We start from the raw sequence: 27,181 nt of genomic DNA on the forward strand, positions 1-27,181 counted from the left end.
CAGTTTGTCCGACGAGACACCGTTAAGCTATTAACAAATTTTCAGCTTGCTATTAATCAACTTTTTTTGGTACGAGGGATCCAGGCCTAATACACTGATTACATTAATAAAATTAAAGCATAATAATAACATTATTTCGATCACTTAACGATTCGAAACTATTAAGCCATTGTTAATACGTTTATATACATACGATAAACATTGATTGATTAAATTCACACGCTACTAACTATACCTAGTTATCATATTATAATCAATGAGTATTACATAAAACAACTTACAACATCACAGTAATTGGTAGGTTTACGTCATAGATTGACATATTTGGCATCGCATTATCACTAGCAACTATGGATTTGCTAAAGTTTTTAGTAAAATTTAGTTGCGATTAAGGATACCAAATTTTTGTGCAGTTTATCTTTTTTTACGCAGTATGTGAAACTGTGTATAACAATAAACAGTTTTCTACTAAACAGTTCGTTGTAAATTGGGAGACTGGAATGCCAAATGTATACATTGGGGCTCAAGACTCCCAACAACAAAAGGGCATCTTTTAAAAGTGTGACACTATTTATAGGCCGCTCACAACCTGGCCTATTTCTTTCCGAAGCTTCTCGTCATTACCAGAGAACACCATTCCTTTCCACGGCATTCGGAACATGGGATACCGAAGTATATAAAAACGAGAGATTCATTTAGCAGGCAAGTCAGTTATCGACGCGTAATAATTATTGTATTTCAAATCGAGTTGTGAATTTTAAAACGTCGGTGTGCTTTGATATATAACGGGCGCGGTATATTTTTGAATTTGTAATTAGATAAATTATTAGATTTAGTGTAATAAATAAATTAGATATCGTAGTTTGTAAAATAAAGGCTATAAATTAAGTGTTTTTCATTTGTTTAGAAGTAAGTTATTAAAAATAAATAAAGTCAACTAAAACTAAACATTAGTGCCTAAAAGATCATAGAAAAGTCAAGTTTTGTAACAAAAGCAATGGCGGAAAACAACGATGATTTTATTATTATTACATTCAACAACAGCATTCCTACATACTTGCTGAATGACCTCAGAATTCAAAATCTGCTGAACTACTATAAATGCAGGCATACGCCTATCTGCTAATCCATTATCTCCTCCACTCGCTTAAAAAAAAACAGCTGTACATATTTTCAATCCTACCTAGCATAAGACACTGATCTTAATTTGCATATCAATCCTCCAGATGATATAGATCCAGCAGCTCAATAATTCACCACACAACATAACGAAAATCAACTTGCCCAAACATGGGGCAGGCGCTTAAAGAACGTAAAAGACCGTACACAACTGTCACTCTCAACCCAAATGGCGCTCCAACAAACACAAGAAGATAACAGGCATATAGCGCTTTACGCTGGCTTGATTTGCAAATCGATTAGGGCACCACGTTGGTATTCTATTACCCAGGATTCCCACGTGAAAAGCATTTGGCTGATAGTTGTGCCCCTATCGCGCATCAGCGTGCTATAGGGGGGAAAGGGATGGCCCGGAGCATTGGAGCGCGGTGGAGTGACTCCTGTCTTAGACTCGGGTTAATACACCTCGCTCCAATGAATTGTTACACCCGAACGTACTTCCTCAGGGGTGAACAAGTCTCACGGGTCGGGTTGAATCAAATTGCTTGCTTGCTCCAACAAACTACAAGCTGGCATATTTACTACACATCGTATTAGTGCTTTAAACCAGCATCATCAGCCAACCTGAAAGTCTAATGTCTTTCCCGATCAAAAGTTTTACTTTTGAAAGTAAAAAAAAACACTCAACTTAGAGATCGTTCCAGGTTATAACTTAATCTGGGGTCACCTATTAAAATACAAAATGATACAAAAAAAATACAAATGATACGAACTGATCAGTGTGACGTTTACAAACATAACTAATATTTCATAACGTCAGTTGAGTGATTACAATTTGTTTCCAAGGCTAACCTGACCAAAGATGTGTTTCAATACAAGGATCTACAGACCGAGCTAGTCTCGTAAATTCCACGGCTTCGAGCCACGCTTCACGCAACCGTATTTGCGTACTTGTGTTTCGAGTTGTGTGGTCGAGTGGAGTTATAATTTACCAAATTTAAATATACAGTAGAGCGTCGATTATCCGAACGTCGATCAACCGAACGACCGCTTATCCGAACTCTCAACTTGTCACCTAACCATTAGTAATATTCACCAAGCGTTAGTAATTAACGCTTAAAAAATGTTTATTTTGTTGCAAGAACTGCACTTTTTTGTGTAATAATTATTGTCCTATTTGTCATTAAAGATACACATATACGAGTATGTATGTAGGTATGTAAATATATGGCTTTCATTCACCTGTGGATAAATATGTACGGCTCTATCAATACCGTTCGATTATCCGAAAAACCGATTTTCCGAACACCCCTGTCCCCCAATTAGTTCGGATAATCGACGCTCTACTGTAATCGTTTCTACTGATTCATAATATACTATACCTACTATAATATAATACATTAAACTTTTTAATATTGCTAATATTATTAAAGTTTTTAACATTGTATTTTAATATATTTTTTTTTATTAATAATAATATTACCTCCTAAGTATTGCACCTAGTTCAAAAAAAGTACAAGATAAATACCGCGGTTTTTTCATATAAAAATGCAAAGCAAAATATACAATTTGCAGAGTAAATGCTTGTTTTTTTGATAAAATAATACAAATTGTATGTAGGTAGGTAGAGTAGCTAAGCGTTGAGTAGTTATAGCAAAAGTAGCTACGCCATCTAAGACACCGCGGAGACACGAAAAGGATGAAATTAGTTTTATTTTCTTTTCTCATGGAGCATGATTGAGAGTTTTTTAAAATAGGTTGCAAATATGTTGTTTTTTTTGCAAATTACAAAATATGTTGTTTTTTTTTGCAAATTACAAAATATGTTGTTTTCAATACAAGTTGTTAGTTGTTATACTACATTCATCTCGCTAAACTCAACCGTTATCAAGATAAACGCATTTTAAATATGCGAGACAACATACTTTTTTGCTTAAATATCATTGTAGTTACACCCGAAAAATAACTTAAAATCATAAAAATTGACAAAAACGTATCGCAAATTTCTTCAAATCGAATTTGCGATGCAATGATATAAATATGAGAACTGGCACAATCATTATGGTTTCAAGTTTATTTTTCGGGTGTAACTACAATGATATTATGCAAAAAATTATGTTGTATCGCAGATTTAAAATGCATTTATCTCGAAAACAGTTGAGTTTAGTGAGATGAATGTAGTATACCTTTTTTAAGTAAAAATATTGAGAGAACAAAAATTTTTATTCAAAAAGAGAGTAGGGGATAAAAAAATTGAACGTATTAAATGAGCGCTGAAAGACGTATGAGGCGCCCTCTGGATAATACATCAGTTTTGGTGGCGAATTTAGATTTCTCCTCCCAAAAAACCCCCGCTTGCCAAATTTCGTGTTGTTATCTCTTGCCTTTCGGGAAATATTCAAGAATAAATAAAATAAAAGTTTAATTTTAACACCCTGTATTTAGTATTAACGCAGTGTGTTACAATTCAATTGAATAAGCTTACGCGTCGTTCTTATCAAATTGGAGGAAAGTCGGTCACAACACAACTACTATTTACTATTATAAAAATTGCTTTTTCTTTTAATTTGTTTTTGTATTGGTAAATTTGCACTGTTTTAAAAGCGTCACAATCCATATATTTTTTAAAAGCTTTATTTGCGTTTTTATCTTGTCTACGGAACGTGAGTTATCACGTCCGTGTCCAGTCACATCTGTAGTGAATAGTATTAAAAGTCTGATTTTTTTTCGAACAATCGAACATTATAGTGATTAAATTAAAACTGTTTTAGAAAGACAATATATAATTTTAGGATTCATATGCGTAATAACTATAATATAATATCAAATAAATTTTAACGCATATGAAGCTTAAAATTGTAGATTGCCTTTCTAAAACAGTTTTAATTTAATCTCCCTAATGTTCGATTACAAATTATTTTTGATACCGCGCTAAAAACTCTAAAGGACTGCATTGCCTATGTTCCTTATACTGTAAAGTCAAGGTGAGATGGAGTATAGATATAAAAGTAATTTAGTTGGATCAGCTATTAATTTATACAGGTTTAAAGCTTGTCACCAAAATATTTGTCATGTCCGTGGACCTACTTAATACATTTAGGGCCGGTTGTTCGAACGCTAATCAAAAATGGAATCAACTGATCATTATCAAATATTTAATTACTGTTACCAACTGTCAATGTCAACTTTGTTTGTGTTGCTGAAAACATAATTGATTACAATTATGAGATTTATTAATCAATTATGTTAATAATTGTTATGTTAATTAATAATTAATTAATCAATCAATTATGTTAATTATCATAATGATAATTAAAATTATTGATTACAATCAACTGATTGACGTACGAATGAGGGTGTTGTTATTTGATGGATGTTAAGAGGACTTAATTAAAATCAACTTCTTGATTAGCGTTCGAACAACCGGCCCTTAAAAACTCCCGCATATATTAAATGACCACAAATGTTTACCAGATGATGAGGCAAGCATAAACTCAAACAAATTGTTACACGCATCAGTGAAGTTAATTCAACACGCATTATGTGTATAAACAGCAACTTGTTTGGTGAAATCTGTTTCGCCAAGACCTTTTGTCACATTTGTGGACACTTAAAAAAGTAAGTGTAATCTTAGATTTACATTTTAGGATCACACTGTAACGAAAATATACAAAGCTGATTATATTCCACAGTCAAAACATTTTCTAATCTTAAAAATGTGATGTGTAGATTGTTAGTATAACGTGTTCTTCGTCACGTCCGTGGATTCTTGCTTTCCAGGGACGTAGCAGAATATCCTCGGAAGTAATAATTTATTTTACAAGTAACATTATATTTTATTAAAAATATACAAAGCTGATTATATTCCATAGTCAAAACATTTTGTAACCTCAAAAATGTGATGTATAGATTGTTAGTAGCGTGTATTGCGTCATGTCCGTGGATTGTTGTTTTCCACGGACGTGATTTATTTTACAAGTAACATTATATTCTATTAAAACAAAAAAAAAGGAAAGTCAAAAATGAAAAATGAACAACCATTTTCAATTTCGTTGCAACACGAAACTACAGCCGCATCATCATTCCAGTTCAATCAGAGAGTGCAGCAAGCACCTCTACCGGTTTCGAAACTTATCAGCCTCTCATCAGGAGGCACATATTATGCTGCTCTCTCTGACCCAACTAGGACAAACCCCGGCGTGTAGTCACGGATTGCAACGAACGAAATGGCCCTAGCGGCAACCGGATGCCCTAGCGGCAACTGCTACTAAAATAAAATATTTTGCTAGCAAAATACTAAGTTTTCAAGCTAATAGCACATAAAAAAACATCAAAAAATGTTTCTCTACATCCTACCAGACTGAAAACAATGGGAACCTTCTCTGGTTACACCTCCGAGGCTTCTATAATTTGCAAGCCATACGGATGCTGAGACTAAAGAAGGTGAGGAAATTTTACAATTTATAATTCACGTCCCATCTGCTCAGCGCGGTAAAGTTCCAACGAGAATGGTTCCCTTCGTACTCCAATCAGAGTAAACATGTAAATAAAAAATGAATAACCATTTTCAATTTCGTTGCAACACGAAACTACAGTCGCATCATCATTCCAGTTCAATCAGAGAGTGCAGCAAGCACCTCTACCGGTTTCGAAACTTATTAGTCTCTCATCAGGGGGCACATATGCTGCTCTCTCTGACCCAACTAGGACAAACCCCGGTTGCAGTCACGGATTGCAACGAACGAAATGGCAGGGATGCCGTAGCGGCAACTGCTAGCAAAATACTAAGTTTTCAACCTAATAGCACATAAAACAACATCAAAAAATGTTACTCTACATCCTACCAGACTGAAAACAATGGGAACCTTCTCTGGTTACACCTCCGAGGCTTCTACAATTTGCAAGCCATACGGATGCTGAGACTAAAGAAGATGAGGAAATTTTACAATTTATAATTCACGTCCTATCTGCTCAACGTGGTAAAGTTCCAACGAGAACGAGAAGTTAGTATTTTAAAAAAGGAAAGGTTTAACTTATTGCTAATTTAATATAAAATTAAATAATGCACATTATATTTTATGTACCCTACGAACATTGACATCAGAATTAAAAATACTTTGTCAAGTCCGAGGTCACATCATGTCCGTGGACTATACAAATTATTTTTTTGAATTTACGCGAAAAATACTTTATGTTTAGCTTGACCTATAACATTTCTTTAACAAGTGGCTATCTCTCAATCAAGTTACGAAAAAACAAATTGAATCTTAATTGTTTTAAAACTTAGTGGTAAAATCTGCCAATTTATTAAGAATGACCCTTATACAAACAGTATAGAGTGATGAGCGCGCTAATAACCGGCAAAATAACGCAAAAGATGGAAAACATAATACATTGCGAAACAAATAGAGATGAAACCAGTGGAGGTGGAAATTATCGTTATAAACGTATAAATTAACAGTACATTACATAGTTTCCCACCTTTAGACGTCTATGACAGGAGTATTTTATAAAATTCTACTGTCACAGTGACAGTTGTCATACTCCTCTCATACGTCTAAAGGTGGGAAACTATGTAACGTAATGTTAATTTATACGTTTATAACGCTAATTTCCACCTCCACTAGTTTCATCTCTATTTGTTTCGCAATGTATAATATTTTTCATCTTTTGCGTTATTTTGCCGGTTATTAGCGCGCTCATCATTGTATAATGGTGCCTTGGTATCACATACACATAATATTTAGGCAATTTCTAAACATACGCCGCAGAACAGTTTTGAAATACTTACCGGGTAAAAACGTCAAATTCAAAATTCGATATGTAATCATTGCAAGTAAGGTCTATCGTAGATTTCAAAGCCATTGCTTCTAATCCAGAACTAATTGGATGGACGTTATTAAGCTCCTGTCTGAATAACTTCCATGGCACCAACGTACTGAAACAAAAATACCTCGGGTTAGTTTTTATTACTAGTGTTTTATAATAATTATAAAGAAAATTACTATTAACTACTTAAAAATATTAATTTCGACCACCTCAACCTAACCTGGTCTGGTCAACTTATCGGTTTTTTTGCCAATTCTATACTCACGGACAAAAGTATTGCATATACCCCATTCCACGAATATACGACCCACTTGGATTATCGCGACAACGAATATTTTACTGTGAAAAATATGAAGAAGAAAAGTAAATTGCAAATTATATTGTTGCTTATTGGAGTAATTAATTATTAGAGCAAAATACTTTCGTATTTCTTATTTTGCACACTAAAATATTCGTTGTCGGGATAATCCAAAACAGTCGTATATTCGTGGAATACACCATAATATGCATGTGGAATGAAATTTTTTGTGCTGCTATCCTTAGCCCCCCTGTATCATAGGAATAAGATCTATTTTCCGGATGCGATGTTTTAAAGTATCATATAAATGCTATAATCGGATTTAAAGGTAAGTATTCACTATGCTAACGGCATGAAGACGTGTATTAGAACCAATATGTCATATCCAATATGGCTTTCAAATGGCAAAACATGATCTTCTAAAATGTTTTCAATGTACATATCAGTTGGCATTCGCCTGATCACCTCCACGTGTTAGGTATGTCCTTTCAAAGCAATGCCGCTTTGTAGCACTATGCTGCCACCACCAAAACTAACGCTCTGGATGAGGTTACCACTGACATACTGTTCGCCAACTCTTCCGTAGACGAAGTTTTGTAAATCTTGCTTCCATATGGTGAACGGTATGTCAGATGTAACCTCATACATGGTGTTAATTTTGGTGGTGGCGGCATAGTGCTATGGAGGGGTATTTCTTGGAAAGGAGATACCGAACTTGGAGGTGGAGGTGATTGGGTGATTGAAAGCTGATATATACATTAAAATCATTTTCATGTTTTGCCATTTGCCAGCCATAATGGATAACAAATTCGTGTTAATGCACCATGACGCAGGTCTTCATGCTGGTAGAATAGTGAATACTTACAGTGGGTGATCAAATCATTAGAGCCACCTAGTAAAATTCAATGTTTTAGAGAAAGGGTATATAATTGAGCTGTATGATGCGTTTGTAATCCATTTGACTATCTTGTTAAACTTTATGAAAGTGCAATTGATAGTCTGGTAATAGTGGCAACAAGCGGGCGTGGCAATACGTGACTCAGATGCCATTGTTTGTCAGTGCTGCCCAGCCTAGCTTGCAACTCGTGTGCATATTATTTTGTATTCTTGGTATTTAGAGTTACAATTTTACAATAAACCTTGAGAGTTTCCATTGCTCTCTAGTGATATTTTGATAGTCCTATACTATTTTTTGTGAATTTAGTAAAAATTTCACGTTCGTTACACTAGTACCAGAACATCATGGGAAAAGCTAAAGACTCTCGCCAAGAAAGACACCTCACCAAGAAAATTTTATTAATGTACAATTTTTTAAAGAAAAGTATTACTTCAAATGGGTATAACTTTAAAACAAATGAAGATCAAGTAATTTAACAAACTCTTTTTGGAAGCCTATTAATGAAGCTTTTAAAATGAGATCTTCTAAGGCTCATTTGCATACGTAGAAGCCGAGTTACGATCAATAAAGCTTCGAAAAATACTTATTTTGCAATTTGCATTGTGCACTAATTTTACAATATCCTGAGTTCGAATTGTTGGATTTAAGTTTAGTAAACGTTTTTTTCTTTGTTTTTTTTTATTAACAAACAAATTTTATTTGAAACATTATTTTTTATCTCTTTTAGTGTATGAGCCAGAGCCTTATAAACAATTAAATTGTTTATAATAATTTTTTGACCACTCGGATCGAAATCCACCCTCGAAATTCGTAATCAGCAGTCAAAAATCCATTAGAAACCGTTGAGTTTGTCCATTAGAATTGAAAAGGACAAGGTAACCTCTATTTGGCGCCTAGACTAATGTACTGGATGAACATGTCGTGCATGGTGTAGATAGCTACTACTCCTGATTTGTCGTATTGTTAAAACAAGGTCATATTATATCGCTCGAGTTATCCGAGAATTTCTACAAAAATATTTAACCAACCAAAAAATATGGAGTGGCCAGGAAAGAATTTCAACCAACATCATTGATAACTTGCTACTTATAACAAAGTTATCATTGATAACTTTCCCATGCTGTCTGATACAGACAAGTATGGGAAAATCACAGCAAGATATCTAAACCTGTATCAGTATGCCATCAAGTATCAAAATATAATATTACTGGAGTGCACATATATTATTAAGTTACAAATAAACTTTTGTCAATGTGCCTAAATAGACATTTTTGGAAGACTTTTTAAATTTTGGTTTAGGTAAGTACTGGGAGTTAATATCGATAACTTCATAGAATTTAAAACTAGAAGGATGGTTATTATGAATTTGTTTCAACCAAGATATGCGCCTAACGATAAGATTGCCTAATTTTATTTGCGTATATAGAATCTTTCATACAAAAAGTATAGTTTTCCGATAATTTTAGCAAATTTTGAAGAGCATAATATTTTAAACTGATCAAATTTGATGTGTGTGTGTCATCGAATTTCCTGACTGTGGACTTAATCCATTAGCCGAACTTATTTTTGCTCTACAGATATTTATCTCACATATTACTATTAAAATAAGATTTTGTATTTTAAAGATATACCTAGATTCTATAACAATAAATGGATAATTTAATCTTTAGCTACAATCATACAGTATTACACATTTATATACATATATCTATATCATATATTCTAGTATTATTCAATATTATTCTTTATTGTATGTTTTTTTTGTTATTATTATTTTTTTTTATTTTTTATTATTTATATACCTATGTAATAATGTTTTTAACCATCAAACTTTTGGTGAATAAAAAACTCAATTGTGTTTCTCTCTGTAAGAAAAAGAAACAACATTTAAAGCTTATATTCTAGATTTTAGTTTATAATGCTCAGCAGGTAACAAATATTTCAATCATCGAAATTAATTAATTGTCACTGTCAAAACACCTCACACGTCATAAGTCATAAGTCAACATAAAAATAAAAAGAAGAACTTAATGTTTTGACAGTGGCGTAACAAAATGAGAATATAAATAAATATTAAAAGAAAAGCTATTAAAGAAAAATAAACAATAGTTTTTCTTTACATCTCCCCCCCTTGGAGAGTTTCAAAACAAAAATTGAACTTTCACTAAATATTTTCTTTCAATACTGGAGTAAGTTTAGTTATATGGAAGAGGTTTGATTCTGTTTTCCTATGCCCAGTATCAACTTCGTAAATTGAATTGGAAATCTTCTTTAGTATTTTGTATGGTCCAATCCTTAATTCGTCCAACTTTTTTCTGTTTAGACGGTTACCGTTCTCCACATAATATACTAAATCCCCAATGTTCAAATCAATTTCCTTCCTATGTCGATCGAACTGCTTTTTATTATAATCATGTGATTTTTTTGTATTTTTCAAGGCAACTGTTCTATCTATTTCGAGATCTGCATCTGTGACTTTAGGTTTTAGTTCGTTTGGTAGGATGCTTACACTTTCTCCTTCTACTAAATATTTTGGTGAAAATTTTGTGATGGTATGTTCAGTTTCATTATATTTTTCTATACATTTTTGAGCAATTGTTGTCCATGCTGTTTTCCTGTCACCTTCATTTATTTTGCATCTGATTTTATTAACCAATGTTTGGTTTAACCTTTCATTGATACCATTTGAAAATGGTGCATCAACGGCAGTAAATATCATTTTTATGTTATTGACCTTTAGGAAATTTTTGAATTCTTTTGAGTTGATGCCAGGATATTGATCAGTCATCACAGTTTTAATTTTGTGATCTTCTGTTACCTTTTTAATTAACTTTATGAAGTCATCAGAGTTTTGTGTTTTTGATGCCAAACAATAGGCATATCTTGAGAAATGGTCTACTAGGAGATGAAGATATTTTTTTGTTGAACGAGATCCTCCAAAACCACCAATCGTGTCAATCGAGACAATTTCAAATGGATATGTCGCTGGTCCTAATTGTGACATTAAACCATAGTCAGGTTTCCTTCTTGATTTATTTTTAATGCAGATATCACAGTTCTCACATATTTTCTTAATGTTAGTAGTCATATTGTTGGCTGTATAAAATGGTGATATTTTATTTAACATCTGGTTTGTTCCTAAATGACAGTAAGTATTGTGTACACTTTTTATCAATGTTTTACTTAAATCTTCAGATAAAATAATTTTGTCTTTTCTGTTTGACTTTTTATAATAAATATCATTCTTGAAACTGTATTTAGTCTTATTATTTTGTAGATCAATATTTGAGAGTTGGTCAATTTTTATATCTTCCAGATTAATCAAGTTTACTACTTTTAATACTTCATCTGTATTTTCTTGAGATTCTAAAACTGGATTTCTGCTTAAACTGTCTGCTTCTTGGTTATATTTTCCTGGATTATACTTTACTTTAAAATTATATTGAGATAAGTAAAATGTCATGTCTCCCAATTCTTCATCTGTTCTAGCTTTTATGTTTAAATTTTCTAAAGGTTTGTGATCTGAATATACTATAAACTCTTTTCCAATGAGCAGATGTTGCCAATATTTTATAGCTTCCTTTATCGCTAGACATTCTAAATATATTGCCTTCTTTTTCTTTTGACTTTCCATTAATTTTTTGGAAAAATATGCCACAGGCTTGCTACATCCGTTTTTTTCAAAGTGTCTCTATCAATTCTATCAGCAATATAATTTGGGAGTCCAATAGCTATCAAATCAATCATAATTTTTTTATTCAATGACTTGTTTATTTGTAGTAAGAGTCTTTCCTTTTTAAGAGCATATTCTAATAAAGAACCATTCATGTATTTGAACTCAAACACATACCTCACTGGAGTCCACCCTTTGTCTGCATAGATATCACAAAATTTGTTTTTCCATTCATCCCAATCAGAATTTATTGAATATTTTATAAGCATTGACCTGTACCAATGCACACATGATCCTTCTAAAAATAGTCTTAGAATTTCAATTTTTTCAGTATTTTTATCTATTTGCAATCTTGTGCACTCATTTTCAAATGTTTCCATCCATTGTAAAACATTCACATTTTTTCCTGTAAATTTTTCTATCACAAATTGTTCTGATACTTTTTTTTTATTAAAGGATTCAATACATTGTGTTTCATTTGACTTTGATACTCTCTCTAAGATCTGTTCTAACGTATCTAGTGAGATACCAGGTGTGGATGTTAAAGATTCTCTCCCTTGAATGCTTTGTTGTTCTAAGAGAAAATCATTGAATTGTATATTCCCATATTCGTCCATATAAACTTTCAAAATATCTTCATCTGCGATCCAAACTTTTCTTGTAGTGCCCCGTTTTGTTAGAACCCGTTTTACTTTCTCAAAAGCTGCTGTCGTCTGGATTTTTTTATGATAGGAAATATTTTGCATATCATTAGGTATTGAAAAAATTTCATTTTCCTCAGTCTCAATTGAGGTGATCGTGATGATATTTGTTTTTGTATCAGTCTGCAATGATTTAACGGTAAATTCAAATCTCAGTTTTGCCATTTTATAATGGAAAATTATTATATTTCTATCAGCAAAAATGTTGTTTTGTAATAATGTTTTTAACCATCAAACTTTTGGTGAATAAAAAACTCAATTGTGTTTCTCTCTGTAAGAAAAAGAAACAACATTTAAAGCTTATATTCTAGATTTTAGTTTATAATGCTCAGCAGGTAACAAATATTTCAATCATCGAAATTAATTAATTGTCACTGTCAAAACACCTCACACGTCATAAGTCATAAGTCAACATAAAAATAAAAAGAAGAACTTAATGTTTTGGCAGTGGCGTAACAAAATGAGAATATAAATAAATATTAAAAGAAAAGCTATTAAAGAAAAATAAACAATAGTTTTTCTTTACACCTATATTTTTTTCTTTCTTTTTTTTATTTCTTTTCTTTTTCTTTTTTTTATTTATTATTTTTTTTTTCTTTTTTTTATTTATTATTTTTTTTTTGTTTTTTTCAATTGTATTATAAGGAATGTCAACAAGGAGTACTTCTGCTCAGGGGTCTTTCAGAGCAATGCACACACACAAGACTAGACCACGGAAAGGTAGGTAGACAAATGGGATAAACACAGGTATTATAGTTTACAATTTTAATTTTATACTAAGTATGTGTTTAATTAGGATCTCATATACACGTTCGTCTAAACTAGATAATATTGTTATTAGATTAAAAGGTCTTGTAATATTGGTTTCTCTATGTACTTGATTCATGAATTGGTTTATTTCGATTGTCTTTAGTCTACAGTTTAGTATCATGTGTTCTGCAGATCCTAACTCACCACATTCACAAAGATTACTATCATTAAGACCTATTTTAAATTTGTGTTCTGGAATTAGGCAGTGTCCAAATCTAAGTCTGCATATATGAAACAACGATTTTGATAAACGTATCAACGATCAAATTTGATAAACGTATGTATTGATACGTATGTATTTTGAAATTGGATCCACAATCTGGTACCGAATTATAAAATATATATGTATTATATTTCACGACTCCTCAGAAGGAATCATAAAATAAAATATTAGTAAGTACTCCAGCTCGTACTAAATTAATAATTGATATGGAAAAACCAGAATTATGTTGTGTTGTAATTATTAGAAATTATATTTAATATTTTTCAATTATTAGACAATTATAAAATTCTTAAAAAAGTATATCTATCTATAGTTGCTCTGGTCTGACGCAGTTGCAAATAAATGACTTGACTGTCAACATAAATCTGGTCGGTAGGTTATAATTACAATGCACAATAATAAGTTGTTGGCGAGTATTAATTTCATTATCACTAATTATGTATTACTTTACATCAAAAACACAAAAACTGCGCGTCTATTCCACAAACATCTCAGTCCGACCAGATAACTGTATATTTACAAGTGCAGATGAATTTACATATCATCAGCGTATCATTACTCAATTTGTAGGTAAAAATCTTTCAATAAAAGAATTCTTTAATTACTGCCGATGTCCTATGAAATATCTTATCTATCATCTATCTATATAGTCCAGAATATCCATTCTTAGTTAATAGTATCCCATTTATTCCTAATTTTTTCCGACTTATATACAGTGTGTCTGCGTAACTTGGAACCATAATATGGGAAACTTGTTTATTATCAATTTTAGGAAAAAAGTTATTCTTCATAAGGTGCTCTGCATGGTCTAAAACCTAAGATTCAATCATCAGATATCAAATTTTATCAACAGTATACGAGGTATGTCAAAAAATATGAATTTTGCTCAAGAGGAAAGTACCTTTATATTTCACAATATCGAAAATTGTTGTTAAGAAAAGTTGTTCGGAATTAAGAAATATGTTATAATATGCAATTACATTCTTCTAATTAAAAAAAAATGTTTTGAAAATTGTTTTTCAAATACGGATACCCAACATCATTTTAATTACGATAACTCAGTTATTATTAATTTTACGATAAAAAGTTATTCTTTATAAAAAGGTCTACGGAGTAATTAATATGCAATTATAATATATCAAATTTTATCAATTTTATACGAGGTATGTCAAAAATATGAATTTCGCTAAGGAGTAAAGTAGGTATAGTATTTTTACTACAAAAACGTTATTACGTAGGTCAAAATTTTTGACGTAAGAGAACTGTCAAAACATTAGAATGTGACTTTTTATTATTGCCATGTTTATAATAAACATATCTAATAATGAAAAGTCACATTATAATGTTTTGACAGTTCTCTTACGTCAAAAATTTTGACCTACGTAATAACGTTTTTGTAGTAAAAATACTATATCTACCTTTATTTTTCACAATATTGAAAATTGTTATTAAAAAAGTTGTTCGGAATTTAAAACTGTGTTTCAATATGCAATTAACTCCCTCTAATTGAAAAATAAAGGTTGTCTACTCTTGAGCGAAATTCATATTTATTGACATACCTCGTATAAAATTCATAAAATTTGATATCTTATAATTGCATCTTAGTTGTTAGACTATACAAACCTTTTTATAAAAAATTACTTTTTTTTTTCGTAAAATTAATAATAACGGAGTTATCGTAATAAAAACGATGTAAGTTATCGTAATAAAGTATCCGTAATTTGAAAAAAAAAAAATCAAAATTTTTGAGCGAAGTTCATATTTTTTGACATAACCCTCGTATACTGTTGATACAATGTGATATCTGATGATTGAATCTTAGACCATGCAGAGCTCTTTATAAAGAATAACTTTTTTTCGTAAAATTGATAATAAAAAGTTTCCCATATGGTTCCAAGTGACGCAGACACACTGTATTACCCATTTTTTTGCCAGTGAGGCCCTGAGGAATTACACTCGCATTCAGCTAAATTTTCTTTTACATCCTTCAGTTTCGTAACGATTATTAGCTGCAATATCTTGACTTTCTATTGCTTTTTGTAATTTAGTGAATTTATTCATATTCCCTCTGTGAGATTTCATCTTTATGTATGGTATGTAGATGTAGGTATGCTAATATTCATGGATATACTCGTAGTTTTGCTATTAAGAATTAATATACCAGAGCTGATATGGCTCGTATCAAGATTATTCCTTTGTAACATAATCGTAATATAAAATATATATCGTTTTCTTACACTTATATGTATAATAAATTTGTTCTGAAACTGTCTGTCGAGGTCTGTCGGACCTCGCACCTCGCACCCAGCACCTCGCACTTGCATTCACACACACACTCACACACACCAGTATATGTAGTGAGTATGTAGTATGTAAATAGTGAGTCACGAAGGATAAGCACAAAAATAACCGGTCCACGGAAAAATAAGTTTGGGAAACGCTGGTTTAACGTTTATTATTATTACAGAAATATAGTGTAGGAAACAAAGGTTGAACCTTGCAAAATGGACACAAGTCCGGTTTTATTTTTTTTCTGGTATATCAAGGGGTGCTTATTATAAGACTAACTTTTTCTGAAAAAATTTCGCCCCGGAACCTCCCTTTTCACCCCTTTAAAGGGGGTAATTTGTGGTTTTTGCGGAACGTAGCCCTTCCTGTAACTTTTACAAAAAATTTCTTTTATAGAAATATGAAGAGCACTATATTTTCTACGATTTATTTCCGACACCATCTCTCTATCATCCACCGTTTAGCGGGGGTGGCGCCCTAAAGTTGACAAGTTTTTAAAAAAGATGTTTTTAAAAAAAATATGTTTTTTCCTAACTGTAACGGAAATTAAGAAGAAATCCTGCGGCAATTATTCACAAATAATTGACTGATTTTTTGGTATAGGTTTCACTTAAAAGTAATTGCCCTTTTTTTAATTACAGGGTGTTACATTTTAAAAAACCTCTTTTTATACCATCTGAACCGTTTATGCTAGAGTAAAAAGACTTTCAGCGATTACCCATGTACTAGTTCTATTTACAAATTTGTATAATGCACCCCCATTTTTTCCCCGGAACCACCCCAAAAAAAAAGAAGAATTAATAAATAAATTGATTTTCTTGGAATCCTTCACACACAATGCCCTTTATTAATATGCTTCATATATCATTTTGTGCACGTTATTATTACCCATGCATGGACACCAAAACCAATTTCCTAGTGCAACCTTTGTAGCAAAGTAAAATGGGGGGTTGAAAACTTTTTTTTTGTTTTTTGCTTTTTGATCCATATGGGCATATGCTTCATCAATAGTGCTTTTCAAAAATATATATGGCTATTGCAACATCTCTGCGAAAACAACCCCTATCCTTGAAAATATACTGCAGAAACTACCCCTATCCCTTGGCGAGCATGTTTTTACGATTTTCTCATTACCTATGTATTCTTTTTAAACAAAACTTATACAAGGTTAAAACCACTATTTACTCTAAAAATTATGTCCTATTCATTTTTTCGTATAAGCAACCGTTACGGCACAGTGGCGCCGTAAAGCTCATATATGCTTTGACGGGCTCCAGTTTTTGTTTTTTTTTCGTCATCTGTTCGTTTTATTGATAAAGTACTTATGCAAAATAAAACAACACAGTGTAGCCTACAAATTATGACTTATGCACATTTTACATTCTTTGCTCCCCAAAGCCACAGTGCTGGCCCAAAATAAATTTTTGCATATTTTCGCCACCTACATGCATTTTATTGCATTAATGCTACCTTAACAGCACAATATTTACCCTTAGGTGGTCGCTACGCAGTGGCGGATCCAGGGAGGGGTGATGGGGGTGATCACCTCCCCCCCTCTCAAACCAAGTGATATTATATTCAAAGATTATAAAAATATTAATTTATTTTTATAGAGATTTAACCAATTGGCACTCCCCTCTTAACGATTCTGGATCCGCCACTGTCGCTAAAGCATAAAAAGTCATTCTTATAAAAATAATATTAATATAATATAAGTATTTCTATAAAAATAAATGAATATTTTTATAATCTTCAAATATAATATCACTTGGTTTGAGAGGGGTGGGGGTGATCGCCCCCATCACCCCTCCCTGGATCCGCCACTGCTTAGCGACCACTTAGGGGTGAATATTGTGCTATTAAGGTAGCATTAACGCAATAAAATCTGCATAGGTGGCAAAATATGAAAAAATTTATTTTGGGCCACCACTGTAGCTTTGGGGAGCAAAGAATGTAAAATGTGCATAGGTCATGATTTGTAGGTTACACTGTGTTGTTTTATTTTACATAAGTACTTTATCAATAAAACAAACAGATGACGAAAAAATAAACAAAAACTGGAGCCCGTCAAAGCATATATGAGGTTTACGGCGCCACTGTGCCGTAACGGTTGCTTAAACGAAAAAAATGAATAGGACCTAATTTTTAGAGTAAATAGTGGTCTTTAACCTTGTGTAAGTTTTGTTTAAAAAAAAATGAATAGGTAATGAGAAAATCGTAAAAACATGCTGGATAAGGTATAGGGGTAGTTTCTGCAGTATATTTTCAAGGATAGGGGTGGTTTGCGCAGGGATGTTGCAATAACCATATATATTTTTGAAAAGCACTATTGATGAAGCATATGCCCATATGGATCAAAAAGAAAAAAACAAAAAAAAATTCAACCCCCCATTTTATTTATTGTTTTTGGCTACAGGGGTTGTACTAGGAAATCGCTTTTAGTGTCCATACATGGGCAATAATAACTTGCACAAAATGATATATGAAGCATATTAATGAAGGGCATTGTTTGTGAAGGATTCCAAGAAAATCACTTTATTTATTAATTCTTCTTTTTTTTTGGTGGTTCCGGGGAAAAAATGGGGGTGCATTATACAAATTTGTAAATAACACCAGTACATGGGTAATCGCTGAAAGTCTTTTTACTCTAGCTTAAACGGTTCAGATGGTATAAAAAGGGGTTTTTTAAAATGTAACACCCTGTAATTAAAAAAAGGGCAATTACCCTAAAGTGAAACCTATACCAAAAAATCAATCAACTATTTGTGAATAATTTCCGCAGCATTTCTTTTTAATTTCCGTTACAGTTAGGGAAAAATATATTTTTTTTAAAAACATATTTTTTAAAAACTTGTCAACTTTGGGGCGCCACCCTTGCTAAACGTTGGATGATAGAGAGATGCTGTCGGAAATAAATCGTAGAAAATATAGTCCTCTTCATATTTCTATAAAAGAAATTTTTTGTAAAAGGTACAAGAAGGGCTACGTTCTGCAAAAACCATAAATTACCCCCTTTAATGGGGTGAAAAGAGGGGTTCCGGGGCGAAATTTTTTCAGAAAAAGTTAGTCTTATAATAAGCACCCCTTGATATGCCAGAAAAAAAATAAAACCGGACTTGTGTCCATTTTGCAAGGTTCAACCTCTGTTTCCTACACTAATATGAATTATGAATATTTCAGTTTAAATAGTTACCGTTGAGAAACTAGTAATATACAGGGTGTCCCGAAAAGATTGGTCATAAATTATACCACAGATTCTGGGGTCAAAAATAGGTTGATTGAACCTGACTTACCTATATACAATAGTGCACACAAAAAAAGTTACAGCCCTTTGAAGTTACAAAATGAAAATAGATTTTTTTTCATATATCGAAAACTCTTAGAGATTTTTTTTATTGAAAATGGACATGTGTAATTTTTATGGCAGAAACACCTAAAAAAAAATTGAACTGAAATTTGTGCACCCCAAACCCCCCCAAACTTTTGTGTAGGTTCCAATTAAATTAGTATTGTGGCACCATTAGTTAAACACATTGTTTTTAAAACTTTTTGCCTCTTAGTACTTTTTTGATAAGCCAGTGTTTATCGAGATATTTTGAATATTTGTCGAATCCACCACATATTTATGGTTAAGTATGATTATAGACACCTGTTAATAATCTGAAAATTTATTTATAACTTGCATTTTTAGATATATTTTGAAAAAGAAGCCACATCTCGATAAAAGGTGACATTCAAAAAGACTAGGAGGCAAAAAAGTTTTAAAAACACTGTGTTTAACTAATGGTACCACAATAATAGTTTAATTGCAACGTAGACAAACATGTGGGGGGTTTAAAGGAACAAAACCCCCAAAAATAATATATTAAACAAGAAGCCGCATCTCGATAAAAACTGGCTTATCGAAAAATCACTAAGAGGCAAAAAAGATTTAAAAACGTGTTTAACCTTCCGATGACCAACCTTTTTTTGTTACACGGATGACCAAGGGGGGGGGAGGGGAATGACAATTAACAAAAAAATGAAGTTTTTTTTATGGCATGGACTTTATGTCATTCAGCCAGTCACAACATGAGTATTAGTGTCATGTGTATGTTGAGTAAGTGTCTTGTTACTTTGCAAAGTCGACGTCATTAGAGTAAAACTACTTGGAATTACACATAATAGACGGTATTGTTGGGTATGGACCATCGGAAAATGAAGCCAAGGAACTCAAAGATAGCTTCTGGGAACAATTACAGGACGAAATGGACCAAATAAATCATAAGGTCATAATAGTAGGCGATTTTAATGGGCGAGTAGGGTCAAGCAATGAATATGACTACCCTATAGGGCCATATGGAGAAATAGTCAGGAATAATAATGGACAAAGAGTCATCGAGTTTTGCATCATGCATGAATGATATGCAAGTTAGTAACACATTTTTTCAACACAAGGAGATTCATAAATACACACGAGTGATGGATTCGCCGAACGAAAAATCCATTATTGACCTACAGTTCAGTCACTGAAGGTGGATATGAGCTATTACTTCCGGTTTCGTTGAACCTCCATAGATTGGCATGAAAATTGGTGACTGGTTAGAGGATATCTCAAGGAACAAAGGTGACATGGTGCCAACTTGCGCTTTTACCCTGGGTGTGGATGCCACCCCTTCTCGGGGGTGAAAATTATTTTATTGAAAATAACCCCATAATTCGATAGAGGGACAAATTCTAATCAAAATTTGCTATATAAAGTTATTAAAATAAATCAAAACTTTTTGAGTTATTGAAGACCAAAGATTTTAATTTTCTTGAGAAAAATGCATGTTTTTACCCGATTTTTCATCAATAACTCAAAAACTATAAGTTTTTACAAAAAAGTTATTATTACCAAAATTGAAGCTAATAAAAAATGAAATAAATCCTTTACTAGTAGAAAAACCTTTTAATGTTAATTAAAAGTGAGTTATAAGTAATTGAACATATATTTTTTTTCGGCGAGTAAAAAATCTAAGTATTCAAGCTGAAATAACAGGAAAATTATGCATTTTATAACATAAACTTATTGAACATTTGTCAAAGTACTTAAAAATATCTATCAAATGAACCCCAGAACATGTTGATAGCATTAAAATTCATGCACCAAAATTTATTTTTTTTAATTTTTCCAAAAAATGTTATTGTTTTTTTTTAATAACCGTGTTTATTTTTAAGACATCAGGTTTATCTAAAAACCGTTTGAAAGTTAACTTCAAGAGCTATTTAACCACGTTGAATTTAATCTTTTAGACCCCTTACTTTTTTAAAAATTAAAGGTTAAATGGCCCCGGTTGCATGGTTTTCACAGCAAAATTTAAGATTTAAACGTTTCTATCTCGGTTATTTTTTACCCTATGGAAATAGTAAAACAGGTAAAATATTTGACACAGAAAAAACTAAAATTTGGGTATATATAATTTTTTACGTATATTGAGTATTTTTGGAGTTACTATCAAAATAATATGAAAATTACAAAAATTTTAAAAATTATGATTTTTTTAAATTAAATCTTTTTTTCAAAAATATGCATTCTAAACCAGTCAAAATTATTGAAATCATTACTTGTGCTAATATGAAGAAGTTCTTGTAAGGATTACTATAAATTTTGATTTTTGTGGAAATGGCGTAGGTTTTATTTTTCACTTTTTCCTAAAAAATTTGAAAGGGTTCTTTTATTTTCATCATAACTTGCTTAATTTTGACGCCATTAACTTGTTCTGAAGCTCATTTAATAGGTATTCCGAAGTACGTTGACAAATGATTAGCAGGTATATTTTATACATTGCATCGTTTTCCCGTTATTTAAGCTTGAATACTTAGATTTGAGTACTCGCCGAAAAAAATACACATTCAATTGCCAATAACTCACTTTGAACTAACATTAGTTTAGTTCTTTAAGTGAGGAGTGTATTCAGTTTTTTATTATCATCAATTTCAGTAATAATAACTATTTTGTAAAAACTTATAGTTTTTGAGTTATACGTGAAAAACCGATTTAAAACATGTATTTCTTTTACGAAGAAATAAAATCTTTGGTCTTTAATAACTCAAAAAGTGTTGATTAATAACTTGATAAAACAAATTTTGCTTGTAATTTGTCCCTCTATCGATTTATGGTATTATTTTTAATAAAATAATTCTCACCCCAAGAAGGGGTGGCATCCACCCCCAGGGTAAAAGCGCAAGTTGGCATAATGTCACCTTTGTTCCTTGAGGTATTCTCTGATTACTCACCAATTTACTCATGAAAATATTAGGAAAGAATACTGTTGTAAATTAAATGAAGAAATACTTCTTCTTCTTCCTTCTTGTATGTAGGCTTTAAAGCCTGTTTCTTCTTCAATATTATCCTCCTAAATTGTTTAGGTTATCGCACCACCTTTTTCTTGGTCTGCCAATACTTCTTCGTCCATTTGGTGACTTATCTCGTGCTATTCGTACTATCCTATCCTCTGCCATTCTACTAATGTGTTCGTTCCACTCCTGTTTCCGTTTTGTCACCCATCCATTTATGTCTTCTATATTGCATGATCTTCTTATGTTTTCGCTCCTCTCCCTATCCAACAGACTTTTCCCTGATATTCGTCGGAGTATTTTCATCTCTGTTGTTTCTAGTAGTCGTCTCGTTTTAGATGTGTCAGGCCTTGTCTCCGCCGTGTATGTTAATATAGGTCTAATTGCTGCTTTATAGATTCTTGCTTTTGTGTCTTGTCTTAAGTGTTTGTTCTTCCAGATTGTGCCATCAAGAGATCCCGCCGCTTTACTTGCTTTTAAGCTTTGTTGTCGTACTTGCTCTTCAACATCTCCGTAACTGGTTATATCAATTCCCAGATATCTAAACCTTGCTTCCTGCTTTATTATTTTCCCATCAATTTCGATTTTACATCGTAGTGGGTATTTAGATGTTGTCATACATTTGGTTTTTTCTGCTGATATTATCATATTGTATTTCTTGGCTGTTGTATTAAAGATGTGTGTTAATCTTTGGAGATCGTCTTCTGTCTCGGCGATTAATGCGACGTCGTCTGCATAACACAATACTTTGATTTCTTTATTCCCCATTCTGTAACCACGACCTTTACGTACTGCTTCTATTATTTCGTCCATTATTATATTAAAGAGCAGTGGGCTTAATGAGTCACCTTGTCTGACTACACTTTGTACTGGTATAAACGACGTTAGTTTTCCATTTATCTTTGCCTGTATTCGATTATGAAAGTAGATGTTTTCGATGGTTTGTATAATATTGATTGGTATGTTTCTTCCATACAGTAAATGTAAGACGTCTTCGACTTGGATGCGATCGAAAGCCTTTGTCAGGTCTATAAAACATAGATATGCTGGTTTATTGTACTCAATGGCCTTTTCTGTGATTTGTCTCAGTACAAATACGGCGTCTACGCAGGATCTTCCGGATCTGAATCCTTGTTGTTCATCTGATAAAGTTGTTAGTTTATTGATTTTGTTGGTTAGGACTTTTGTGGTTAGCTTAAGTGCGGTGTTTAGTAGATTTATACCTCTATAATTGTTGGGGTCTTCTTTGTCTCCTTTTTTGAACATTGGTATCATTATGCTGTTTCTCCATGCGTCTGGTATCTTGCAGTGCAATATTAGTTTTTGTATAAGTTTTGTCATCTCTAGGGTTATACTTTCTCCTCCGTATTTTAGAAGCTCGTTGGTTATTCCGTCTGGTCCTGGTGACTTCCTATTTTTGAGTGAATTTATGGCTACCCCTACTTCCTGAAAACTGATTTCAATTTCGTGTCTTAATTCAGGTAGGTTATTATTTTGATTATGATTTTCCTTTCCTTTAAACAGTTCCGTCAAGTATCTTTTCCATTCGTTTGCTGGTATGTTATTGTATTCCTCCAATTCTGCCATTTCTTTCCGTTGGTTTCTTATGAATCTCCATATTTGTTTTTGTGTTCCGTAGAAGTCGCTTTCCATCCTTTTTGTAAACTGTTCCCAGTGTTCATTTTTTGTTCTTCTTACCAATTGCTTTGTTTCATTTCGTATTCTTCTATAGGTGTCTCTGGATTCTGGAGTGTTTGATGTTTTATACTTCATGTAGGCGTCTCTCTTCTCTTTACATTTGTCTTTTATTTCTTTTCTGAACCATGGTGTATTGTTGTTGTTTCTTTTGTTCAGTATGACTTTGCGTTTTCCTAGAGCTTCTGTTGCTGCCTCTTCAATATTGTTTTTAATTTTTTCCCAGCTCGCGTTTATATCTTCGATGTCGTCTATCTGCTTCAGCTGTATCTTCTGTGCTAGCCTCCTTTGGTACATTTCTTTGGTAGAATCGTTCCACAGTGATTCTACATTGAATTTTTCCTCGGTGATTTCCTGTGGAAAATGTTTTGGTGTTAGTTTCATTCTTATTTTTGCTAGGACTAATTTGTGTTCACTCCCTGCGTCTGCCGAGTTTAAAGTTCGAATATCTAGAATCTGCTCTGGGTGGATTTTTTTATTAGTGACTATAAAGTCAATCATAGATTTGTGCCCCCTGGAGTTTTCAAACGTATATTTATATTGAAGCTTATGGTCGAAAAATGTATTATTGATTCGCAGTTCGTTAAAAGCACAGATATTAGCCATGAGTTCTCCATTTGAGTTGACATGGTTTTCATTGAATCTTTGTTTTACTCCTGGAACTATTTCATTTCCGATTCGTGCATTAAAATCCCCCATAAGAATTAAGTGTTCCTTATGAGGTATGTCGTCCAGGATGGTTTGCAACTGTTCGTAGAATGCCTCTGGTTCCTTGAGAGACGAGGAAATGAAGAAATACGAAAAACAAATTGGAAAAATGAGGAGGATATAGAAATATTATGGAATATTTTTAAGGAGCTGGTATATGCAAGTGGGAGTAAAGTATGTGGTGTAACGAAAGGAAGATATCTGAAAGGTACAGCTTGGTAGAATAATGACATAAAATTGGAAGTTTCGAAGAAGAAAAAATTGTGGAAAAAGTATATAAGCAATAAAAGTGAAAGTAATTATCAAGAATATAAGGAACAGAGAATACTGGTTAAAAATAACATTAAAGAAGCTAAGAATCGCCAATGGGAAGAATTTGTAAATAAAATGGAAAGTGATAGTAAGGGTAATGCGAAGTTGTTCTATAGGACCCTAAAAAACCTAAGACAAAAGAAATCAAACGGAGTAACAGGTTTAGAGGACAAAGATGGTAACATATTTGTTACCATTGTATTTGAAGCGAGGAAGAAACTTCTTCCTCGCTTTCTGCATCTTCATACATGTTGCCTTGAGGTTGAACCAAGTCTACAACGTCTTCATCCGTAAATTCTTGGTGCCCATTGTCGTCAGCTTCAATCCATTTTGTAATTGCACTTTTTTCTTCGTTTTCACATCCTAGAAGTTGTTGTACGACTTCTAGAAGGTCATCTTGTAATGTAGCTTGAAAAAATGGACCTTCTTTAAATAATAAATCTGGCCACAACTTCTTCCACAATTTTTTAATTAAAGTATCAGGGCAGTTGTCCCAGGCCCCAGCCACCCAATAAATGGCATTTTGACGGTAATTTCTTTTTTTCGGGTTGTCAGTAATGAAACTTTTCTCGCCTTCTAATACAGTCCGTACCAAATTTTTTGTATAGTACAGATTTATAAACTGCAGAACATCCTGGTCCATGGGTTGCACTAACTGGGTCACATTTGGTGATAGGAAAACAGCTTTAATTTCATCACATGTAAGCTCCATTACTTCAGGATATGAAGTAGCATTATCTAAGAAAAGTAGGGCTCTTTTGGGAAGCTCCACTTCCTATTTGAATTTCGAAACGGATGGTTCAACTAGTTTTTCAAATCATTCTTAAAAAGTGCACTATTCATCAATGCTTTCCTTTGGGCCCTATAATAAACAAGCAAAGCGTTCATGTTATTCAAAACTCGTGGTTTTTTAGATTTGCTAATGACCATTAACAGTGACATCAATCTGAGATGGCTGGGAGAGGGAAAGAGTGAAACAGGTGCAGCGACTCAAAATCAACGACAACGAAAGCTTTGAAATATTAGTTAGGCTAACTTTCGGATAATCCGAACTTTTCGGAATCCGAACAGGCTGTCCCCCCAATTAGTTCGGATTTGCGGGGTTCTACTATATATAAATGTACACGTAATAATGTAAGAACGAACAATAGCTCATCTCTAAAATTCTACACAAGGACAGGTGTAAGACAAGGTGGTGTTCTGAGTCCTTTGTTATTCATCGCTCTAATGGACGAAATTGCAAACGAATGCAGGGGTAAGGCAAAAAGAACTAGGGTTGGGGTGTATAAACTTCAACAAGTTTACGTGTCAGAGTTGATATATGCCGATTTGCCGATGACCTGGTAATTGTGGTAAAATCAGAAAAAGACTTGCAAGTGAATGTGAATGTGTGGAATGAAGCCTTTAAGAAATTTGGGATGAAAATGAATATTGAAAAAACAGAAGCTTTAGTAATATTGAAAACTCAAGAAAATATAAATGTAAAGCTGAATAATGAGACCATTACACAAGTAGAGGACTTCAAGTATCTAGGATCAACAATGAATGGGCAAGGAAATATAGAACCAGAAATAAACAGCAGGGTAATGAGTGTAACAAAATTATACTATGCACTAAATAAAAGTTTTATTAGGAAGAAAGAGGTAAGCCTGAAAACAAAAATGAAAGTATTTCAAACTGTATACGAGCCGGTGCTACTCTACGGTAGTGAAACGTGGACAGTGAACGACAACATCCGTAGTAAAATTCAAGCATGCGAAATGCGATATTTACGTGCGGTATCCGGGGTGACCAGACGTGCTCATATAAGAAATGAAGACATACGTGAAAGGTGCGGTGTTGGAAGGACCTTAGACAGACTTGAAACGAAACACTTATCGTGGTTCGGACATATGGCAAGAATGAGTGAAGGTAGAACTGTAAAGAGGGTATGGAAAGCAGCATCTGACAACAAACGACGAAGAGGCAGGCCAGCAAGAACGTGGAACGCAAATATTGGAAAGGCTTGCGTAAAAGGAAATATTGGGTGGAGAGAAGCAGAAAGACTAGCTACTGACCGAAAGGCATGGAGACGTTTGATTTCTCCACTTACCTCGACACTGTAAGGCACAAGAGGATGGCTTAAGTAAGTAAGTAAGACGGTATTTTACTAAACATCAACTTCAGAATATATTTTTTATTAGTAAAATATAGGAAATTTTTTTTATTTCAAAATATGAGGATGTCTAGAATGATATTAAAGTCAAATAAAACAATGAGTTAAAAATTGAAAATACTTTTGAATTTATTAAAGAAAAACATACGCTGG

General features: G+C 32.8%; 1 protein-coding gene across 1 annotated transcript in view; it reads right to left on the reverse strand.

Moving 5' to 3' along the window:
• The window catches only part of LOC114327939 (E3 ubiquitin-protein ligase CBL-B), a 328,350-nt gene that overhangs the window by 134,480 nt on the left and 166,689 nt on the right, over positions 1-27,181 (reverse strand). The window contains exon 2 of the mRNA XM_028276660.2: positions 6,911-7,057. Coding sequence (XP_028132461.1) covers positions 6,911-7,057 — 147 coding nt within the window. The remainder of the gene's footprint in view (positions 1-6,910; positions 7,058-27,181) is intronic.

The sequence above is a fragment of the Diabrotica virgifera genome, chromosome 6, assembly GCF_917563875.1.
Source record: "Diabrotica virgifera virgifera chromosome 6, PGI_DIABVI_V3a".
Classification (NCBI taxonomy): domain Eukaryota; kingdom Metazoa; phylum Arthropoda; class Insecta; order Coleoptera; family Chrysomelidae; genus Diabrotica; species Diabrotica virgifera.